The 22,123-nt window shown below is 39.1% G+C and overlaps 1 protein-coding gene across 8 annotated transcripts in view; it reads left to right on the forward strand.

The window, feature by feature from the left end:
• The window catches only part of HACL1 (2-hydroxyacyl-CoA lyase 1), a 33,318-nt gene extending 13,420 nt beyond the window's left edge, over window positions 1-19,898 (forward strand). For 4 of the 8 annotated variants that reach the window (XM_005600919.4, XM_001494981.4, XM_070238121.1 and 1 more), the window contains 9 exons: window positions 600-735; window positions 3,260-3,365; window positions 4,786-4,869; window positions 6,333-6,434; window positions 8,894-9,048; window positions 9,470-9,628; window positions 11,166-11,273; window positions 12,496-12,682; window positions 19,736-19,898. In XM_005600919.4, the coding sequence (XP_005600976.1) occupies window positions 600-735; window positions 3,260-3,365; window positions 4,786-4,869; window positions 6,333-6,434; window positions 8,894-9,048; window positions 9,470-9,628; window positions 11,166-11,273; window positions 12,496-12,682; window positions 19,736-19,768 (1,070 nt within the window). In that variant the 3' untranslated portion in view covers window positions 19,769-19,898. The remainder of the gene's footprint in view (window positions 1-599; window positions 736-3,259; window positions 3,366-4,785; window positions 4,870-6,332; window positions 6,435-8,893; window positions 9,049-9,469; window positions 9,629-11,165; window positions 11,274-12,495; window positions 12,683-19,735) is intronic. The other 4 variants (XM_070238119.1, XM_070238123.1, XM_070238124.1 and 1 more) reach the window with 1 other exon arrangement.
• The last annotated feature ends 2,225 nt before the right edge of the window (window positions 19,899-22,123 follow it).

Raw genomic sequence — 22,123 nt, forward strand, 5'->3', positions numbered from 1 at the left:
CTCAAGGGAAGCAGCAACAATTTGCTCATGTAGATGGTGTGGAAAGGCTCTCCAGAAGAGATGACATTGTGGCTACACCTTGAAAAAATGGATGATAGGGCACCAAGTAGACAAAACAAGGGCAATCCAGGAAGAGAGAACCGAATGGACAAAGATATTGAGGCCAGAAGGAGGATATAAGGAAACTTTCTGGATGAAAAGAAGGAACTATTTTTCATTCTACACGTATGATAAAAGATTCTGAGGTAGTTTTATTGGGGGGAAGCATTATATTGAATCTGACCGTATACTATACTATATACCGGGACTCAATAAAGAATTATAAGTTCCAAATATGGAGTGATCCTTCAGAATAATTGGGAATATTGTGAGGCAGGGGAAGGAATTAGAACGATTGCTTTCTTAAACATTGTAAAATAGCTTTCTTGAACCTTGTAAAATACTAAAGATAAAACCATAGTCACAATTTGTTTTGCGGTTAAGCCCTATATAAGCAGGAGAATAGTTGAGAAATTCTAAAAGCAATTTCACATGAACTGTTTGAAGGGTCACAGTGCCTGGAGCTTAACAGACAAGCAATAAATTTCCGTTTCTTGTAGGTGCGGCTTATGCCCGTGCAGAGGAGGCTGTGCGGAAATTGGTGGAGCAATGTAAATTGCCTTTTTTGCCAACTCCCATGGGAAAGGGTGTTATTCCTGACAACCATCCAAACTGTGTAGGTGCTGCCAGGTCCAGGTGTGTGGCATTCCAGATTTTAAATACAGTGACTTGGTAGATGTTAGGCTAATTTAAATTATTTGTGATTTCAGTGAATCTAGAAGTTCTGAAAGAATTGTGTCATTTTAAGCACACCTGCTTCTTTTTAGATTTTTCAACACTTTAAATTTGTTGTCCACTATCTTCTAATCCTTGTGGTTTCAAATGAGAAATCTGCAGACATTTGAATCAATCATTGTTCATCTGTATGTAATGTGTTGTTTTTCAGTGGCTGCTTTCTTTGATTTTCAGCATTTTGATTATGATATGTCTGCACGTGGTTTTCTTTTAGTTTATCCTGTTTGGAATTCTCTAGTCTTCTTGAATCTGTAAATTTATCTTTCACCAAATTTGGAAAGTTTTTGGACATTATTCCTTTAAATATTTTTTTCTAGATCAATCTCTTTCTTCTTTCCTGGCATAACACAAACATTAAACATTTTGCTGTTGTCCCACAGGTCCCTGAATATCTGTTCAATTCTTTTCAATCCTTTTGTCTCTTTTATATTTTTTATTTCTCTTCTGAGAACTTCTATCTTCTCATTTATTTCAAGAGTATTTTTGTTTACCTTATGGAGCATAGTTATAATAACTGCTTTAAAGTCTTTGTTTACTAATTCCAACATCTGGGTCATCACGGAATTGGCATCTATTCATTATCTTTTCTTTTGAGAATTGGTCACATTTTTCTGGTTCTTTGTGTATTGACTAATTGGGGTTGTATCCTAGATTTTTAAATACTATGTTGTGAGATTCTAAGTTATATTAAAATCTTCTGTAGAATGTTGGCTTTTTGTTTGTTTCTTTTAGTAAGCAATTGGCCTGGTTAGGTTCATAATGCAAATTCTGTCTTACTCTGGGCAGTAGTTTCAGAGCCTTTGCTATGCTCATTTGGGCCTGTCCACACATGCATAGCCCAGGGGTGAGCCCCAGACATGTGGCAGTTCATATCCAGCATTAGGGAATTCTTTTCTCTTCTCTGTAGTACCCACCTGTCCCTGATTTCCAGAAGTCCCTTTTCCTGGCCCTTGCTGCTGACTTTTGTAGTACCACACAACTGGGGCTGCCTCTGGGGCAAGGTGGCAGAAAAAAAAGAAAGGTAAAAAATAAAGGGGACTGTCCCCATACTCTTCAGACTGGGGAGGCCCCTTTTCCAAGTTCCTCTTGCTGCAAAATGAAGTTTCTCTTCAAAGGAGTTTTGCCTGCTTGGGAGCTACCACAATGCAGCCATGCAACAGAGCTGCCCTCAGAGCGTGGCTGGGAGGGACAAAAAGAGAAAAAGAAAAAAAATCTGAGCTTTTTTCCCCATGCTCTCTGACTTGCAGGGCCCCTTTTCCTGATCCTCTGGCCAAAAAGACAGGGTTTCTCTCTCAAAGCTTTTACTGTCCTCCAGTTCTACACCCAGAGCTGCCCTGAGTAACAGCCAGGAGATGAAAGGAAGAGACAAAGCCCTTGGAAGCTCACCTCCTGTGTGGGTCACTTCTTTGACCCTTCCCCAGTCCACCTACTATTATTTACTTTTCAGAATTCTCAAGTAGTTGCATTTTCTTTTTCGTTGGGAGTTTTCCGTTGTAATTAGTCAGAGAGCTAGACTGTAGTGGGCTTACCCAGTCCTGGCTGGCACTAGAAGTCTCCTCTTTTTAGATTTTTAAAACACACTTTTTAATAAGCTATACATTTTTTCCTTTAATTTCTTGAAATTTCTTTATTATGAAATATTCTAAATTTACAAACAAGAAGAGAGAATAATTTAATGGACACTTATGTAACCACCACTCAACTTTATCAAATGTAATGTAATAAGTAATATATCATTGCTTTAGGGTTCCTTATTTTTTTAGGAAATAAAAGATTACAGACTCCTTTGTGTTCCCCTGCATATCTTTCCTAATCTCATTCCCTCCCTCCCTCTCCACAGTTTGCCATCATGATGCATTTGGTGTTTTTCGTATTTTCATGCACTCACTAAAATTAATTTTTGACGATTTTTAAAATGTAACGTTTGCTCATTTATTGCTATCTTAATAGATTCTACCTTAATGTGTAAAAGTATAGATTACACCTTTACTTTTTTTTCATATTAGTATACATTGTATAGTAACCAAATTAATTCTTATACTACTAAGGGGTGTTTTTAATATATACTTGCATTGAGCTGAAGTTTATCTTTGTTCCAACCAAATTTTAAGAAGGTAATATAATATGAATGACTTTAATAGTGTAAAAAAGATTGCAAGGGGCTATAAATCATTGAATCAATACTTTCAAGGGTTTTAGAGTATCGGTAAACAAATCTATCCTTCCAGCTGTAGTTTTTATCTCTTTGTTAAATTGGGTCCCACGGGACCAGTACGGTATATGAATCAGAAGCTGATTCTGAACACTAATGTAAGCTCCAAATTATTTAGACTTTTCTAAGTACTTTAGAAATTAATTACAGAATAATTCAAATAAGAAATATAGATGTACTTTTTGTGTTACATCAGATTTTTCTTTTTAATAGGGCTTTGCAGCTTGCTGATGTAATTGTGTTATTTGGTGCCAGATTAAATTGGATTTTGCATTTTGGACTGCCTCCACGATTTCGGCCAGATGTGAAGTTTATCCAGGTACTCGGAGAGGAGAGGAGAGCTTTAAAATCAGAGCTATCTGTAGTTTCCTGCTCTCCCTCTCAGCCATGATCAGCTCTGCTTTCTTCTTGGCTTTTGTAAAGAGCCATTTGTCTTTTTACAAAAGTGGAATTTTAGAAATTGTCTAACATAATTACAGATTCCAAAGGAAGCTGCCTTTTCAAACCTGTGAGACATAACGTCCTACTTTCCTTCTAACCAGAAAACCTTTCAAAATCAAGTTTTAAATAGTCTGAAAAGTATAATTTGCCTTTTCTTCATAGTTTAAGTATATTTAAAAGGTAGACAAAAGAGCTTTAAGTAGGATGGTAGATTAGAACAAAACATTCAGTATTGTTAGGGACTGAGGTGTTCTGTTAGATGCCAAAACTTTCAAACACCTTTTGGTTGGAAATCTCTAAACAGTGCTGCTTTTACATGTCATTAAACAGGGTGTTTGGATTTCACTGTGACCTCCCCCGATGACTCTTGTATCATTGTGACCCTGTTTATAAGCCAGTTTTCTTGCTGCTGTGGCAAGTACTGCCTACATAGCGGCATGCAAACCTGTTGACACAGACTGTGTACAGACAGTGTCTGGTATTTGATGACAGCTACAACTGTTATCTTCTCCCTGTTTACCTTTTACTGCTTAAGAAGTCACCTTCTAATAGTCCCTTTACTCCTGGGACCATTGGAAACTAAAACCACAAACAAGCAAGACCTGGGTTGTACCTGGAAGATGCTCCCACCTCTTGATTGTCCCTCTTGATTACAGAATAAAGTGCATCCCCTTTGGGGTGGCTAAATTACTCCTCCTTACACAAGCTATTTTCGCTTGCCCATGGCCATTCAGAAATGGAGCTTCTGGGAAATGGGAAGTAATCATGCTATGCCCTAGGAGTGGTTCTCTACTCCTGCGTCCCTGGACCAGCAGCATCAGCCCCACCTGGGAAACCTGTTGGAAATATACATTTTCAGGCCCCACCCCAGACCTACTGAGATCAAAATTCTGAGATGGACTCTTGCAATCTACAGTTTAACAAGCCTACCAGGTGGTTCTGATAGCTCAAATTTGAGAACTCCTGCTCTAGATAGGAATTCCAGTGTAATTAAGTACAGCTTTATTTGATTAGATTCAAAACTATAGTTGATCAAGTCGAATGCATGCCTGTGGGGATAATGGAAAAATACCAAAATTCTACAGAGTAAATTTTAAAATGAGAGAAGATGGTGAGGTTTCTGTACTAGCTATGATACTCATAAAAGTTGTATGGATTTTTACTTTTGTTAAGAAGCTTCTTGAATATCAGAATTTCTTTATCATATGTTATGTATACAGTTTATTCAGCCTTAATTGACTTCTTAAAGATTTTTAAGAATAAACATGGCTTGTTCTTCAGCCTTGTCTGTTTTTTAGGTTGATATCTGTGCAGAAGAATTGGGGAATAATGTAAGACCTGCTGTGACTTTGTTAGGAGACATAAATGCTGTCACTAAACAGGTAAGAGCTTTTGCCTGGGTTTTGGTTTATGTGGCTTGGTCTTTAGGGAATACTCAGTTCTTGAAAATGTTACATCTTGATTCACTTGGCAACAGGTCTACTAACATCTGTTTTAAACAAAATTTATTCTGGAAGGCTATTCTTTTTTTTTCCTTAAAGGTTGGTCCTGAGCTAACACCTGTTGCCAATCTTGTTTTTTCTTCTTCTCCCCAAAGCCCCCCATTGCATAGTTGTATATTCTAGTTGTAGGTCCTTCTAGTTCTGCTGTGTGGGATGCCGCCTCAGCATGGCCTGATTAGCTATGCTAGGTCTGCGCCCAGGATCCAAACCACCGAAACCTTGGGCTGCCCAAGTGGAGCACGTGAATTTAACCATTTGGCCACGGGGCCACCCCCTGGAAAGCTATTCTTAAGTATAACTTTGGAACTTGGTAAATCCAACTCCTTGTATATAACTCCTTATATATACAACTCCTTGTATCATTTTTATGTAAGTTAAGCTAACATTTTTGGAAGGTGATTGAAAATTTAAAGGCATTCAGTAGGCAAATAGTGATTTATTAAGTAGGATTCAGCTACCTGAAAAACTATAATACAGCGTCCAGAGGAACTGAACTTACAGCCAAGAAATGGCTTTATGTACTGGAAAAATCCAGCTTAGTCTTTCTTCAGGCAATAAAGAGATTTTTAACTCTTCAAATTGTAATCAGTGACTTGTCCAGATTTTTATTATTTGTACATAATTTAAGCATCTCACTGTGACAAGAGATAAAATATAGTCATATTTATCACTTGATTTTGGATACAAATTGGTATTGTTATCAAGATTATACAATATTAGGTTGCGGTCCCCAATCACATATTAGAATGCTCCGGAGCATTTGGTCTGTATCATGGGAATCCCTAGGTATTTGGGGCTGTCAGCCTTCTTGCAAGGGTCCTATGGAGGGGATGATTTTCTTTTTCATGTCAAAGACTGAGGAGGACTTAAAAGCCCCTGGCTGTGTGGTGTGGAGGAGGTGGCCCTTCCATTCTGTTCTGTGGCAATCCCAGCATCTGGCAGAAGTCTGCACTGACCCAAACAAAAGCTTTCCATCTTACCTGTTTATTGTCTATCAGTTGTTTGCTGCCTAGAGGAAAAACAAAGAGTGTAAGTGATGTGAAGGGAAGGATAGTATAGCAGTATTGTCTTCTTTAAGAAGGCATTTCGGGGACAGCCTTGTGGCCTGATGGTTGAGTTCAGTGCATGGCGGCCCAGGTTCAGTTCCCAGACGCAGTCCTACACCACTCGTCAGCTGCCATGCCATGGCACTGCCCAACATATAAAATAGAGGAATATTGGCACAGATGTTAGCTTGGGGCAAATCTTCCTCAGCAAAAAAAAAAAGAAAGAAAGAAAGATTTTTATGTTAATATGATTTAAGTTTATTTTCAAAAAAGAAAGAAAAAGTTTGTGTTTTTTAGCTTTTAGAACAATTTGATAGAACACCGTGGCAGTATCCTCCAGAGAGCAAGTGGTGGAAAACTCTGAGAGAAAAAATGAAGAGCAATGAAGCTGTAACCAAGGTAATACGGGACCCACAGAAAGTCAAGAACACTTCGGGTTCATGGTTCAGTCAGTTCTGTCGTGAGATACGCATTCCTGAAAATCACCGCATTATGCAAAATCATGCAGTAAAACCACAGGGCTCATGGAAAAAAGAGTTTAGGGGCATAACTCTCAAAAACTTTGTGAACATTAAGATAGGAACCTAATAAAACTGGTGGGAAAGTTTAACACATGTTAAATGGTCAAGAAATATATATAACAATAAATATGCCACTTTTCCTTGAAAAAGACCTGAAGCTTCTTGTGAAAGTGGGCACTGGAAGGGTTTCAGCCTGTGAGTTACTGTGAAGTGGTAGAAGGAGGGTCTGACGTTGGACAGAAAGTTGTAAGAGTCTGTGGGAGTGGGTGTGAATGGGTGTCCTCAGTTTGACCTTGGCACCAGCTCACACTTAAGAGATCTTTTGGAACCTTAAATCCTGGGGCATGTTCTTCTACTTTTAAGGTATAAGTCCTCCAAGGCATGCATTTATGATAGATAGGTATTTCATCAAAATTGAAAGTGTGATCTAATGTATAGCCTTCTTTTTCTTTTTCTTTTTTTGTTTTAATTTCATCTGTGTTGAGCTATAATTGACATATAAAATTGTAAGATATTTAAAGGTACATCACGGTGATTTGATAACATATATGTCGTGAAAAGCTTCCCCTCATCCAGCTAATTAGCACATCCATCACCTCACGTTTGTTTGTTTGTTTGTTTGTTTGTTTTGGTTAGAACATTTACAGCCTTCTTTCTCAGTTGGCGTTTGTGTCGCCCCTGGAAGTTCTTTTGTGACTCCCTCGTCCCCACGCGTGGTTTTGCCTGTTAGCTCAAGGCTTTGGAAATTGTAGTAATATGTGAATCCACCAAACCATCCACTGCGAGCACTGAAATGAGCCGCTTCTTCAGGATTTGGCTATTTCTGTTTAAAAATCTTCATATAGAGTGTTTTCTCTTTGATTGGGAGAAAAGTTGTTCCTGATTTTTTTCAGTTTTGTGTATTCCTATGCATCTTGGTTCAACCGGGTGCCACTTTCTGTGTCCATGTAGCATTTTTCACTGATGCAGTCATGCCTAAGCAGATACGCAGTTCGAATTATGCTCATATTGTTCCCTAATATATCAGTTGTCTTGGAGTAAATTTGCATTTTCAAAACAAGCAGAATTGACTATACATGATTTATCTTTCATTGGAATTTTAATCAGTGACTGTTTCTCCTGTTGAGAGCCAGTCCAACTTTGTTTTCTGAATAGTGTCATGATTAATCCCTTCCTTTCCCTGGAAAGCTCCTTAGTATAAGATGGAAGGAACTTCCTCTCTGCTCTGGTGCAGGAGTGTAGGAGGATCCCTCATCCATCCTGGGTATCATCTCCAATGGACTAGAGCAGCCCAGGTGAAGGGGCCGTGCTGGGACCAGAGCAGCCCAGGTGAAGGGGCCGTGCTGGGACCAGAGCAGCCCAGGTGAAGGGGCCGTGCTGGGACCAGAGCAGCCCAGGTGAAGGGGCCGTGCTGGGACCAGAGCAGCCCAGGTGAGGCGCAGTGCTGGGATCAGATGGGACTGTTGCAGCTGAAGCCCCTCATGGCATTCTCTCAGCTCTGAGAGGCATATGATTAGACGAAGGCTTTTACCTTGCTGTTTTTCCCTCCATTCAGAGACTCCTTAGAATAGTGGATGAAGCGTATCTGCTTTATTCTCCAGTCTGGGGAAGAACCAGATTTTCTAAAATTCTGACTTTAGCTTAGGGCCATATTTCACGGGTCTTTTTTTTTTTTGAGGAAGATTAGCCCTGAGCTAACATCTACCGCCAATCCTCCTCCTTTTGCTGAGGAAGATTGGCCCTGAGCCAATATCTGTGCCCATCTTCCTCCATCTTACATGTGGGATGCCTGCCACAGCGTGGCTTGATAAGCAGCATGCAGGTCTACGCCTGGGATCCGAACTGGCAAACCCTGGGCCTCTGAAGCGGAGTGCTCAAACTCAACTGCTGCACCCCTAGGCCGGCCCCTTAGGGTCATATTTCAGACGAAAATATTCTAGTACAAAAATTTCACTTTTTCTAGGTCAGTGTTTTCCTAAAAGTGCTCAAATGAGATGATTTAGTTTTATTTAACCGACTGTGTCCAGCTATCTTTACTATAGGACTTCTCAGTCTTTAATATGCTAATGTGCATTGTGGATCTCCAGAAAGAGGGACATTCCCTGTTATTTGATTGTGTCCCAAACTGGGACTCTGGGACGTATTTTTCTTGGCTTGTCCTCCAGGACTGTTCACAGATCAATTAGCTTCTCAGAGTGGCCATGTGGTGGCCATTTGGAAACCTTGTAGTTTATAGTTGTTGCCTATTTCCACGTAAGTTTGGTAGTAGCTTTTTGGCACTGTTTAGCTTCGCTGTAGCTCAATCTAATCTGATTATATTTCCTTCTAATATTTTAGGAATTAGCTTCCAAAAACTCCCTGCCTATGAATTATTTTACGGTGTTCTACCATGTTCAAGAACAACTACCCAAGGACTGTTTCGTGGTAAGTGAAGGAGCAAATACTATGGATATTGGACGCACTGTGCTTCAAAACTACCTTCCTCGGCACAGGTAAGCCTTCTAAAGAAAGCAATTATGATGAACTGTAACATGTTAAATTTGAAACTACAACCATGCAGACTAATAAAACGTTTGAGAATTATACATGTTCAGTTTTTAAGGATGTAGTTCATCTAAAGGTATTCTTCCGTGAGGTTTTGTAGAGTTTTTATGCTTCATATGTCCTCGAGATAAGGTGATAATTTGTATAGTCATTGTTCTAAGAAGATATTCACGGTCTTCCAAGCAATCGCAAGTGACGTTTTCTTCTCATTCTGCTTATCCTTGACAAATTAGTTCCTCACAGTTCAAAAACTTCACGTTAAAGAAAGAGGATGTTTTTATTGTATTTTATTTTTCCATGAACCATGTGCATATACCTAGATTTATGACATGCTTTAGAGGGCTTCATTTTAGCTTTGTTCCCCAACAGGCTTGATGCTGGTACTTTTGGAACGATGGGAGTCGGTTTGGGATTTGCCATTGCAGCTGCTGTAGTGGCTAAAGATAGAAACCCAGGACAGCGGGTCATCTGTGTGGAAGGAGACAGTGCCTTTGGGTTTTCTGGCCTGGAAGTGGAGACCATCTGCAGGTAAAACAGCCTCCCGGTCAGAGCATTTCTTTCTCCAAAAGGTGAAAAATCACGCACAAGGCCCAGCAGCCTAAGCACTTGTTAATACTGAACTGAGTGTCCGCCATGTGCCAGGTACCGCAGGCACAGCACTGTGCTGCACTCTGAGAAGACTCAGTCATCACCCCAGGGTCTCTCTCATCCAGGACAGTGTGTTCATGACCTCTTTACTGCATGCCAAAAATGTGCAACTGGTTTTGAGGTCCCTAGAAAAAGTTCTGGTCTGAGAAAAGCTTGTTTTGTGCAGGGAGACAGCAGAGCTTACTAGTTAAAACTACGGCCTCTGGGTCAGATGGCCTGGATTTAAATACTCGCTCACCCGTGTCAGAGCCAAGTGACTTGGGTTAAGTCACTTAACCAAGCTTCAGTCTCCTCTAAAATAGGGATGGGGATAGTAATAGCTCCTACCTTTGAGGATGGTTGTGAGGAACAAGTGAGATAATCTAGGTGAAGCTCAAGGTGAATGCGACCTGTTCAGATTGTGTTTATAGTCACCAGCATTCATGGAGAAACGCATGAGTTATAGATCCTCTTACAGAAGTATGGGGGAGTTTTCTCCCCAATTATTTAAACTCTAGTAAAACCATTGTATTCTTAGCCAGGGCTCTTATTAGGACTTTTGTAAATTGTGTTTTGGGGCTTTCAAAGCTTTGGCATGAAAAACTTTCAAGATCAGAGGGAAGGTATGTGCCTGTTAGAATATCTGTATAGACAACCAAGTGGTCTATGCCAAAAAGATGATTTATAGGGAAGGCGGCCTCCTAGAAAGTAATGATTCCGTTTGAGCAGGGTGAGCAAGTAGTTGCCACCATCCTGTTACTTAACAGTCTGCAGTTTAGATTTGTTTTTATACCTGATCTCAGAAATTATGTCTCTAGAAAATAAAGCCCAGGTTCTTTTGTCAATCATTAGTAAAGTGTAGTCAGCCTTTTTTTGTCTTCACCAGAGTGTTTAGCACATTGTTAAATACTCTCTTTTTCTCTAGTTATCACACCATATAATGTTTTTCTGATTCTGGGTGAAGTGGTTTGAAAGGAGAAAATGTACACTAGTCTCTTGCGTGCCTTCCACAGTATGTAGCAACTGCTAGTTGTCTGTGAGGAGTTCAATAAAAAGATACTTTTCAAACAGTACCCGTGGGTACCACGTAGAAGTGATGCTGTAGAGGGTATTAAGTATGCAAGGTATCATTCTTATGAATACCTGGATCTATGAAAACCAAGGTTTAGAAGAGCTCAGCTGTTTGCTTGAGGTCCATGGCTGCGTAGTGGTGGAATCAGGTCTGCCCCCGTGATCTGGCATTCTTTCCACTGCTCCATGATGTTTCTGTTAATGATTTGATATTCTTATTAGGATAACAAATGCTTAATTTTTCGTCTTACCCTAATATTACAAAAAAGCTTATGGAAAACTATCCATTTTTAAGTGAAAATTTCACCCCAAATTAAAGAAATTGCTTTAGATTTAGATTTCCTTTATAGTTTGCTCTCAATTTTAGGTACAACTTGCCAATTGTACTTCTGGTGGTGAATAATAATGGAATTTACCAAGGTTTCAATGCAGATACTTGGAAGGAAATGTTGAAATTTGGAGATGCTACTTTTGTGTAAGTAACCCAGAACAATGTTTATTTACTTTCTCTCATCTATTTTAAGCTCTCTTTAAAAAGTTGGCTGTATTGGAATGTGTTGTGGTGTGAGTATTGTTTGTTTATATTGTCAGCCCCTATAAAGGGCAGGAACCCTGTCTGCATAGTTTCTCTTTGCACAACTGTCCGTGATTGGGTGCTTCAATAAGTAGTTTATGATCAGGGAGCCACTGAAGGCTCAGATGAATGAGTTTGAGTCTAAGCCTTGTTTTGTTTTGTTTTGTTTTTTTGAGGAAGATTAGCCCTGAGCTAACTACTGCCAATCCTCCTCTTTTTGGTGAGGAAGCCTGACCCTGAGCTAACATCCGTGCCCATCTTCCTGTACTTTATATGTGGGATGCCCACTACAGCATGGCGTGCCAAGCGGTGCCACGTCCGCACCCGGGATCCAAACCGGTGAACCCCAGGCCACCGAGAAGTGGAACGTGCGCACTTAACCACTGCACCACCAGGCCAGCCCCTAGTCTAAGCCTTGTTAATGGAAGAGATTATTGCAAAATGCTCCCAGTCCTGCTATTCTTGCTACACCGTGTAGGAATCTGGATGTTTACATATTATTTATGATCCAGAACTCCTCCTTCTTTTTATCACCTAGCTAAATCTTGATCATCTGGTAGCAGAGCCAAACTGAGACAGTGTTGTAGCTGGCTGTGGGGTGTGAGAGAGCTATGAATCTGTGTGTCAGCCTGGGAGTGCAGCAAGGTCTGGGTATGTTTGCTTATGCCTCACTGATTTCATTTGTTGTTTTGTTATTACTTACTTATTTTGTGGTGACATTTCTTTTTTTCTCTTTTTCTTTTGGATTCATAGGTATTGATGGTGTAGCCTGCACTGTCCAGTATAGCAGCCACTAGTTGCGTGTGGCTATTTAAATTAAATTAAAAATTCATTTCCTCATTTTAACTAGCACATTTTAAATGCCCACAGTAACAGGTTGCTAGTGGCTATTATACTGGCTAGCACAAGTATAAAATATTTCCATCGTCACACCTCACATATTACAAAGGTTCTATTCGACACTGATGTATAGACAATAAAAAAAATATGGAAAGTTTAGTGTACTGGCATCTCAGTCTAAGTGTTGGACATAAAATTATGCCTTTCAGTTCAGCCTAAAATTTTCCACAAATTATTTCAGAGACTGACTCTTTTTCTGTTGACTTATGACCCTCTTTTTCAGAGCCCCGCCACTCTCTCTTCTGCCAAACGCACATTATGAGCAGGTCATGACTGCATTTGGAGGTAAAGGGTATTTTGTACAAACTCCAGAAGAACTCCAAAAGTGCCTGAGTCAGAGCTTGGCAGACACAACTAAACCTTCTCTTATCAACATTATGATTGAACCGCAAGCTACACGGAAGCCCCAGGTAAATGTGATTGCTAAGCAGAAAGCAGAAATGCATCTCCTCTCCCACCCCCAAAAGTCCTTTCTAAACCATTTCTGGGTCTGGCACATGCATTTGTTTGTTCAGTGAATATTTGTTGAGATATGTATTAGGCGTGCTGTGTCAGGTGCTGAGAATAGCCTGGTGAGCAAAACCAAGCTCAGCCCTCACCTCATGGAGCTTATAGTACAGTAGGGGAGAGGGACAGTCCAGTCACCTGTCAAGTGAATGCATCATGACAGAATGAAGCATTGCTCTGAAGGAAAGGAACCAGTTCTGAATGAACATACAACAAAGGAATCTGATTTATATTAGGGTCACAGGGAAGGCTTCTCAGAGGAAGTGATGCTGAAATCCAAAGGATAAGTAGAGACCAACTCAGCAAAGAGGCGAGGAAAGAGACGTGCAAAGGCTCTGTGGCAGGAGGGAACAGGATAGGTCTGAGGAACTGAAAGCCCCGAGTGGCTGGAAGACAGAGAGTGGAGGAAGCACAGTGAGAGATGAGACTATAATAGGACAATTTGTGCAATTACATTCAAAATTTGTTACTTTGGCCTCTAAAGCAAAACTACAGTGTAGACTATAGCAGTAAAATAAGTAATAAAGTATATAGCATGATCCTTTCCCATCCCAGATTCAGTTGCTTTTCACACGTAATTTTGTACTCTGATCCTGGTTCTGCCACTTGCCCTCTCTATATACCCATCCTCCATTCTTACACCTTGCATATCAGCCACTGTTTTCAGAGCAGATAATTTTTTTGAGTAGTTTCTGTCTTTGTTCTTCATACATATATCAGCTGTGAGATCTTTTTCTTTGTTGAACAAGGCAGTGAACAAATGGGTAAACAGACTCCTGGACAATCGATGAAATGTAAATCAACTAATTTGGAAACCATAAAATATGTAGAATTCTACTGAAAGTCTATTTCTCTAAAAACAGATATCAGAGATTTTGGCAAAAGGAGCCGACAAGAAGTACAAAACAGCCAGAAAACAATGAACAAAATTGGCAGTAAGCACATACCTATCAATAATTACTTTAAATGTAAATAGACTAAATTCTCCAATCAAAAGACATAGAGTGGTTGAATGAAAAAACAAGGCACATCTATGTGCTACCTACGAGAGACTCACTTCAGATATAGGATACACAGACTGAAAGTGAAGAGATGTAAAAAGATATTACGTGTAAATAGAAACCAGAAGAAAGCTGGAGTAGCCATACTTAGACAAAATAGACTTTAAAACAAATACTGTAATAAGAGACAAAAAAGGGCATTACATGATGATAAAGGAGTCAATCCAACAGTTGTAAGTGTATTTACATTTGTAAATATTTATGCACCCAACATAGGAACACATAAATACGATCATCCCTCGGTATCCACATCCATGAATTCAACCAAATGTGGATCATAAACATAATGCACAATCTATGGTTGGTTGAATCCCCAAATGCAGAACCCATGGATATAGAGGGTCAACCGTATATAAAGCAAATATTAACAGACCTAAAGGGAGAAATAGACATCAATACAATAATGGTAGGAGACTTTAATACTGCACTTTCATCAATGACTGGATCATCCAGATAGAAAAATCAATAAGGAAACATTGGCCTTAAACAACACATTAGACCAGATGGACTAAATAGATATATACAGAACATTCCAACAGCAACAGAATATGCATTCTTCTCAAGTGCACATGGAACATTCTCCAGGATAGATCATATGTTAGGCCACAAAACAAGTCTTTGTAAATTTAAGAAGACTGAAATCATACCAAGCATCTTTTCTGACTGTAATGGTATGAAACTACAAGTCAGTTATAAGAAGAAAACTGAAAGAGTCACAAATATGTGGAGATTAAATAACATGCTATTGAATAACTAATGAGTCAGAGAAATCCAAAAATACCTTGAGATAAATGAAAGTGGAAATACAACATACCAAAACTTATGGGTGCAGCAAAAGCAGTTCTAAGAGGGAAGTTCATAGCAATGAATGCCTACCTCAAGAAACAAGAAAAATCTCAAACAGCCTAACTGTATACCTCAAGGAACTAGAAAAAGAACAACAAACAAAGCCCAAAGTTAGTGGAAAGAAGGAAACAGCAAACACCAGAGTAGAAGTAAATGAAATGGAGACTGAAAACACAATATAAAAGATTAACAAAGCTAAGAGCTGGTTCTTTGAAAAGGTAAAATTGACAAATGTTTAGCTAGACTCACCAAGAAAAAAAGAGAGAAGACTCAAATAAATAAAATCAGAGGGGCCAGCCTGGTGGTGCAGTGGTTAAGTTCGCACATTCTGCTTCTCAGTGGCCTGGGGTTCGCTGGTTCGGATCCCAGGTGCGGACATGGCACAGCTTGGCAAGCCATGCTGTGGTAGGCGTCCCACAAATAAAAAGTAGAGGAAGATGGGCACAGATGTTATCTCAGGATCACGCTTCCTCAGCAAAAAGAGGAAGACTGGCAGTAGTTAGCTCAGGGTTAATCTTCCTCAAAAAAAAAATAAGTAATCAGAAATGAAAGAGGAGATGTTACAACTGTGCTACAGAAATGATCAAAGGCTCGTGAGACTACTATGAACAATTTTAAGCCAGCAAATTTGACAACCTAGAAGAAATGGATAAATTCCTAGAAACGTACAGCCTACCAAGACTGAATCATGAACAAATAGAGATGCTGAACAGACTGATTACTATTGAGAAGATTGAATCAATAATCAAAAACCTCACAACAGAAAGACGTCCAGGACCAGAGGGCTTCACGGGTGAATTCTACCAGGCATTCAAAGAATTAATACCAATCTTTCTGAAAATCTTCCAAAAAAGGTAAGAGGAGGGAATGCTTCCAAGCTCCTTTTATGAGACCAGCATTACCCTGATAACCAAAACCAGACAAGAATGCCACAAGAAAAGAAAATTACAGGCCAGTATCCCTGATAAACATAGATGCAAAAATCCTCAACAATACATTAGCAAACTGAATTCAACAATACATTAAAAGGATCATACACCATGATCAAGTGGGATTTATTCTGAGGATGCAAGGATGGTTCAGTACCCACAAATCAATCACTGTGATACACCACATTAATAAAATGAAGGATAAAAATTGTGATCATCTCAACAGATGCAGAAAAAGCATTGGACAAAATTCAATGTCCATTTATGATAAAAACTCTCAATGAAATGGGTATAGAGGGAACATACCTCAACATAATCAAGGCCATATATGACAAGCCCACAGCTAACATCATACTCAACGCTGAAAATCTGAAAGCTTTTCCGCTAAGATCAGGAATGAGATAAGGATGCCCACTCTCGCCACTCCTATTCAACCTAGTACTAGAAATCCTAGGCAGAGCAATCAGACAAGAAAAAGAAAGAAAGGCATCCAAATTGGAAAGGAAGAAGTAAAATTGTCTCTGTTTGCAGATGACATGATACTGTATATAGAAAACCCTAAAGACTCCAGTGAAAAACTGTTAGAACTATTAACGAATTCAGTAAAGTTGCAGGATACAAAATCAATACACAAAAATCTGTTGTGTTTCTATTCACTAATAATAAACTATCAGAAAGAGAAATTAAGAAAACAATACCATTTACAATTGTATCAAGAAGAATAAAATACCTAGGAATAAATTTGATTATGGAGATGAAAATTCTCTACACTGAAAACTATAAGACACTGGTCAAAGAAATTAAAAAAGACACAAATAAATGGAAAGATATTCCATGCTCTTGGGTTGGAAGAATTAATATTGTTAAACTGTTCATACTACACAAAGCAATCTACAGGCTCAATGCAATCCCTATCAAAATTCCAATGACATTTTTAATAGAAATAGAACAAAGCATCCTGAAATTCATATGGAACTACAAGACCCTGAATAGCCAAAGCAATCCTGAGAAAGAACAACCAAGCTGAAGACATCACACTCCCTGATTTCAAACTATGTTACAAAGCAATAGTAATCAAAACAGTATGGTATTGGCATGAAAACAGACACATAGATCAATGGAACAGGATAGAGAGCCTGGAAATAAACTCACACATACATGGTCAATTAATTTACGACAGAGGAGCCAAGAATATACAAAGGGGAAAAGACAGTTCTTTAATAAATGGTGTTGAGAAAACTGGACAGCCACAAGCCAAAGATTGAAACTGGACCACTGTCTTCACTGTACAAAAAAATTAACTCAGAATAGGTTAAAGACTTGAATGTAAAACCTGAAACCATAAAACTCCTCAAAGAAAACATAGGTGGTAAGCTCCTTGACGTTAGTCTTGGAGATAATTTTTTGAATCTGACACCAAAAGCAAAGTCAACAAAAGCAAAAATAAACAATGGGACGGCGTCAAACTAAAAAACTTCCTCACAGTGAAAGAAACCATCAACAAAATGAAAAGACACCCTACTGAATGGAAGAAAATATTTGCAAATCGTATATCTGATAAAGGGTTAATATCCAAAATATATAAAGAACTCATACAACTCAATAGCAAAAAAACAATTCTATGTAAAAATGGGCAGAAGATCTGAACAATATTTTTCCAAAGAAGATATACAGAAGGCCAACAGGTACATGAAAAGATGCTCAACTTCACTGATAATCAGGGAATTGCAAATTAAAACCACAATGAGATACCACCTCACACCTGTTAGAATGGCCATTATCAAAAAGACAAGAAATAAGTGTTGGCAAGGATGTGGAGAAAATGGAACTCTTATGCCCTGTAAGTGGGAATGTAAATTGGTGCAGCCACCATGGAAAACAGTATGGAGATTCCGCAAAAAAATTAAATCTAAAACTACTGTATGATCCAGCAATTCCACTTCTGAGTATCTATCTGAAGAAAACGAAAACACTAACTTGAAAAGATAAATGCACCCCCATGTTCATTGCAGCATTATTTACAATAGCCAAGATGTGGAAGCAATCTAAGTGTCCATCAGTGGATGAATGGATAAAGAAAATGTGGTATATGCACAATGGAATATTATTCAGCCATAAAAAGAAGGAAATCTTGCTATTTGTGACACCATGGGTGGACCTTGAGGGCATTATGCTAAGTGAAATAACGCAGACAGAAAAAGACAAATGCCATATGATCTTACTTATATGGAATCTGAAAACAAACAAACCAAAAACCAGGCTCATAGATAGAAAAAACAGATTGGAGATTGCCAGAGGTGGGGGGGTGAAATGGGTGAAGGGGTCAAAAAGTACAAACTTCTAGTCATAAAATAAGTCATAGGGATGTAATGTACAGCATGATGAGTATAGTTAATAATACTGTATTGCATATTTGAAGGTTGCTAAGAGAGTAGATCTTAAAAGTTCTCATCACAAGAAGAAAAATTCGCGTAGGTATGTGTGGTGATGGATGTTAACTAGACTAACTGTGGTGATCATTTTGCAGTGTTTACAAATATGGACTCACTATGTTGTACACCTGAAACTAATATAATGTTATATGTCAGTTATACTTCAGTTAAAAAAGAGAGAGAGATACCTGCATATACTTGCATTTACCTCATAGCAGAGAGGAGAGATACTCAAGAAGAAGCGTGTTGAAGAAGAAGATGAGCACAGAAAGACTAGGCCAGAAAGGTGATGTGTAGGTGGCATTAGCAGGGGTCTATGTGGAGCAAGCAGGCAGACTGTTTTAAAGTAGGATTAACAACTTTCAGAGTCTGCTCTGTACTTCTATGGGCTTACTGATTGCCTTTCTTTTTTTAAAAAAATCTATTTGTTGAAATGATTTCTGCTAACCAGACACCCAACAGACAGATTTTTAAATCTCATGTCATTTTATTTATAACTGAGTATATACTTTCTAATAACTGAAACGTTAGTTTTGCAACCCAGGATGCCCTCCTCCTGGCCTCAGAGCATCAGAGTGCTAGCGGAACTAAAGCCACTGTAAGAGGCTTGATGAACACATTCAGAACACACACACAAAATAGGCAGTCTGGAGACCTGTGTTAGTCACAGAAGCGCCCTAATGAATTGTGCCTTCTCTGCTAGTGAGCTCACCTTTCTGATGCTCTGCTTCTAATGCTCTATTCTCCAAGTCTTCATGAATTTTTGGAGGTATGGCTGCAGAAATACAAATTCTTATCTCCTCTTTTATAATTCCATGAGGTTTATCCTTATATTTCTTTCATCTACCACTGCAACATTATTTATCCTCATTCCAATAGAATTCTGGACATGTTATAGTTTCTAAGCTGTTGATTTTCATTGACTGTCTGTGTGTCCATCTGCCCTTTGTCGTTGATTGGCAGTGCAGGCTGGCTGCCTCCTGCTATAATACAGGGAGGACCTACTCTCTGCATTTGCCGTGCCCAGGCCGCATGTGTAGAATGTTGGTCCTGGGAAAGGCTTCTGTGCACTGCTTTTCCTACGCAGGGCCTTAGACCGCAGGGCTCAGCCTTCTTTGGGCTGCCTTCATTTCTTTTCTTCTTTTGAGTGTATTTCTGGTTCTTTCAGACTCTATTAATGGAGGAGGACCCAGAAAGTCATTTTAGGTTGTTTCGAAAGACAAGACAGGTTCACTACAGTTTTTTAGCTCCTTTTTGGGAAAAGCAGTAGACCAAAGATAAATCTCATTTACTACCATCATGGTAAGTGTAATTATAATGAGAGTTTTAGGTTTTAGAGAAAGCAAAACAGTGAGAATATAGTTTAAGACAATTGTTTCTTTTCTTTTTTTTTTTTTTTTGATGAGAAAGAATGGCTCTGAGCGAATGTCTGTTGCCAAGTTTCCTCTTTTTGCTTAAGAAAGATTGTCCCTGAGCTAACATCTGTGCCAATCTTCCTTTAACCTTTTGTGTGTGAGATGCCGCCACGGCATGACTTGATAAGCAATGTGTAGGTCCACGCCCGGGATCCGAACCCACAAACCCCAGGCCCCTGAAGCAGAGCACACAAACTTAACCACTACACCAGTGGACCAGCCCCAGACACTTATTTCTTTTCACTGAATGTTTGTTGTCTTTTTTTCTTCTAGGAGTTTCACTGGCTGACCCGCTCTAATATTTAAATGAAGATGCCAATGAGTGGTCTTAAGGAGTTTTCTCTTTCCTGTAAGATGGAATTTTATTTCCCACAGCAAAATTACCTTAATGTTAAAATTCTTGTGCAAAAAGAAATAAAAACATTTCCAAATGACATTTTATAGTAAAGTAATTGGCTAAAAACAGAAAAATAATCAGTATTCTACCACAGAAGTAACCATTCACGGCTGAAAGAAGTGAGCGGGTTTTATTAAACGATAGCATTGCAGCTGCCTAACTTCTGAGTCCCTCGGCAGTGTGCTTCTACATAAACCCTTTCTTAAGGTCACACATCTTTTAAAAATGTCTTCTGAAGAAAAAGGCTCCAAGAACTCTCTCATGCAGAGGCATGTTCAGGAGGCTGGAGTACGTGGGCTGTTGCTACTTCATAGTTTATCTGTTGACCACTTCATACCTTAGTCCCCCCAGTATTTAATGGGGCTTGTTCTGTACTTTATGAGTTGGGTTTTTATTTTGTTTTGTTTTCCTGGAAAGAACTTATTGAGCCAAAGGAGAAGTCACACCACATCCAAACTAATAATTTCCGGGTATATTTGGATTAGCAACCTTAGCTTGTGTGTACCCCATTGAGAGCAACAGAGTCAACAGCCTTAATATATAAAGAACTCTTCTGAGTAAGAAAAATGTTAATGCACTAATAGAAAAATGGGTGAGGACATGAATGTATGATTAACAGAAAAAATATAAATGGTCAGTAAAATTATGAGTATGAATAAATACAAATGTGTAAGTTAGACTGAAAAACCTTTTTTTGCCTATCCACTTGGCAAAGCACTTTCTAAATTATAATTTGCAACATGAGTGAGGGTGAAGTGAGATGGGCCCTGCTCGGCGGTGGTGGAAGCTGGAGTTTCTGCAGAGTAATTCTAGTCGTGCTTCTATTTGGAATCTTGAAAATGTTCATACCTCATACCTTTTGACTCAGTGAGCCTATTTAGAGAATGTATCCCAAAGAAGTAATGAAATATTTGGTCAAATATATATAAGGCCATTCAGCATAGTTTTATTTAGGAACGATGCCCCTGTTTGATAATAAGCCATGGGTTACACACATTATGATCTGTCGACATCATGAAACAAAAAATGGTGTTAAAGAACATTTATTAATGGAGAAACAATCACAATATAATATGTGAAAAGGCAATCTATAAAATGGGTGGGTCCAGATCAGAATATACATACATATATACACATACATACACACGTACACGGAGAAAAAAGATGGGCCCAAAATAAACCAAAGTTTTAGTATAACTTGATGATAGGATTATAGGTAATTTTTATTTCTGCTTTATTTTTTCCCTTCTTTTACAAAATTTTAAAATCAAAATAATGATGTAATTTTCGTTATCAGAAACACTATTTTAAAAGAATATTAGAAATGGAAAAGTATCACTTATTTTCAGGGTCATTCTTGTTTATTATCTGCAGTTTTATATGAATTGGAGCATAGGCCTTTATATCAAAGCTCAACTTGTTGCACTGTCTACATCAGGCTTGTCTCCACTGGATGGTAAGGGGCACAAGTGACCTCCACACCGGGGCGGACTCCAGCTTTGGGATGTGAACCTAGCAGATAGTTGCAAGGAGCTCGGGTTTTATCCGAGAGGCCCCTGAAGTTGGGCCCAGTTGGCAGGTACTCCTGTGTACCTCTAAGCTATACACTAGAGAGCCTGGGCTTCGTAAGAACAGAGGGAGTATCACACCGAGTGTCAAACAAGTGTCAAAGTGGGGTTGAGAGTGGGTAGCTCCTGTACCCTCACCAGTGTCCCGCTCTGCCCGTGGAGGCTTGCCTCTGGCAGCCAAGTGTGGTACAAGATTTCACTGTAAGGTAGTGTGGAGGGCTTCATGAATATTTGTGAATTGAACTCTCGAAATCTAAATACTAGGTACGATCTGGGGAAAATGCTCCTTCCCTAGCCATATTATCTCAAGGGAAAAAACAGTGTTGGTGGGTTAATAGATTGTCCAGCAGAGGTCAGTGGGAGCATATAAAGTCCGGATTAGTCCAGGAGCACTTTGTTGACGCTGTCTGCTGACTGCTTAGTTTGTAAAAGTGATCTTGAAGTTAGTCTCCGTAGGAATTTTTCCGTAGAAGCAGAAGATACTGAACGAGCCCCTCTAAAATGAATCTGTTGGTTGGTAGTCAAACTTACTTGGATAAAACTTTTGCACCTCCCAGTTTAAGAATGAACACTCTTATGTGATCCTGGGATGTGGAATACTCGAGTGCCTCATAAAAACTGAACTTTGAAAGATTATGGTTGTTTTCTTGATTTAGGAAAACTAAGAATCCAGGGTGGGAAATGACTTCTTAGGGC

The sequence above is a fragment of the Equus caballus genome, chromosome 16 (genome assembly GCF_041296265.1).
Source record: "Equus caballus isolate H_3958 breed thoroughbred chromosome 16, TB-T2T, whole genome shotgun sequence".
Classification (NCBI taxonomy): domain Eukaryota; kingdom Metazoa; phylum Chordata; class Mammalia; order Perissodactyla; family Equidae; genus Equus; species Equus caballus.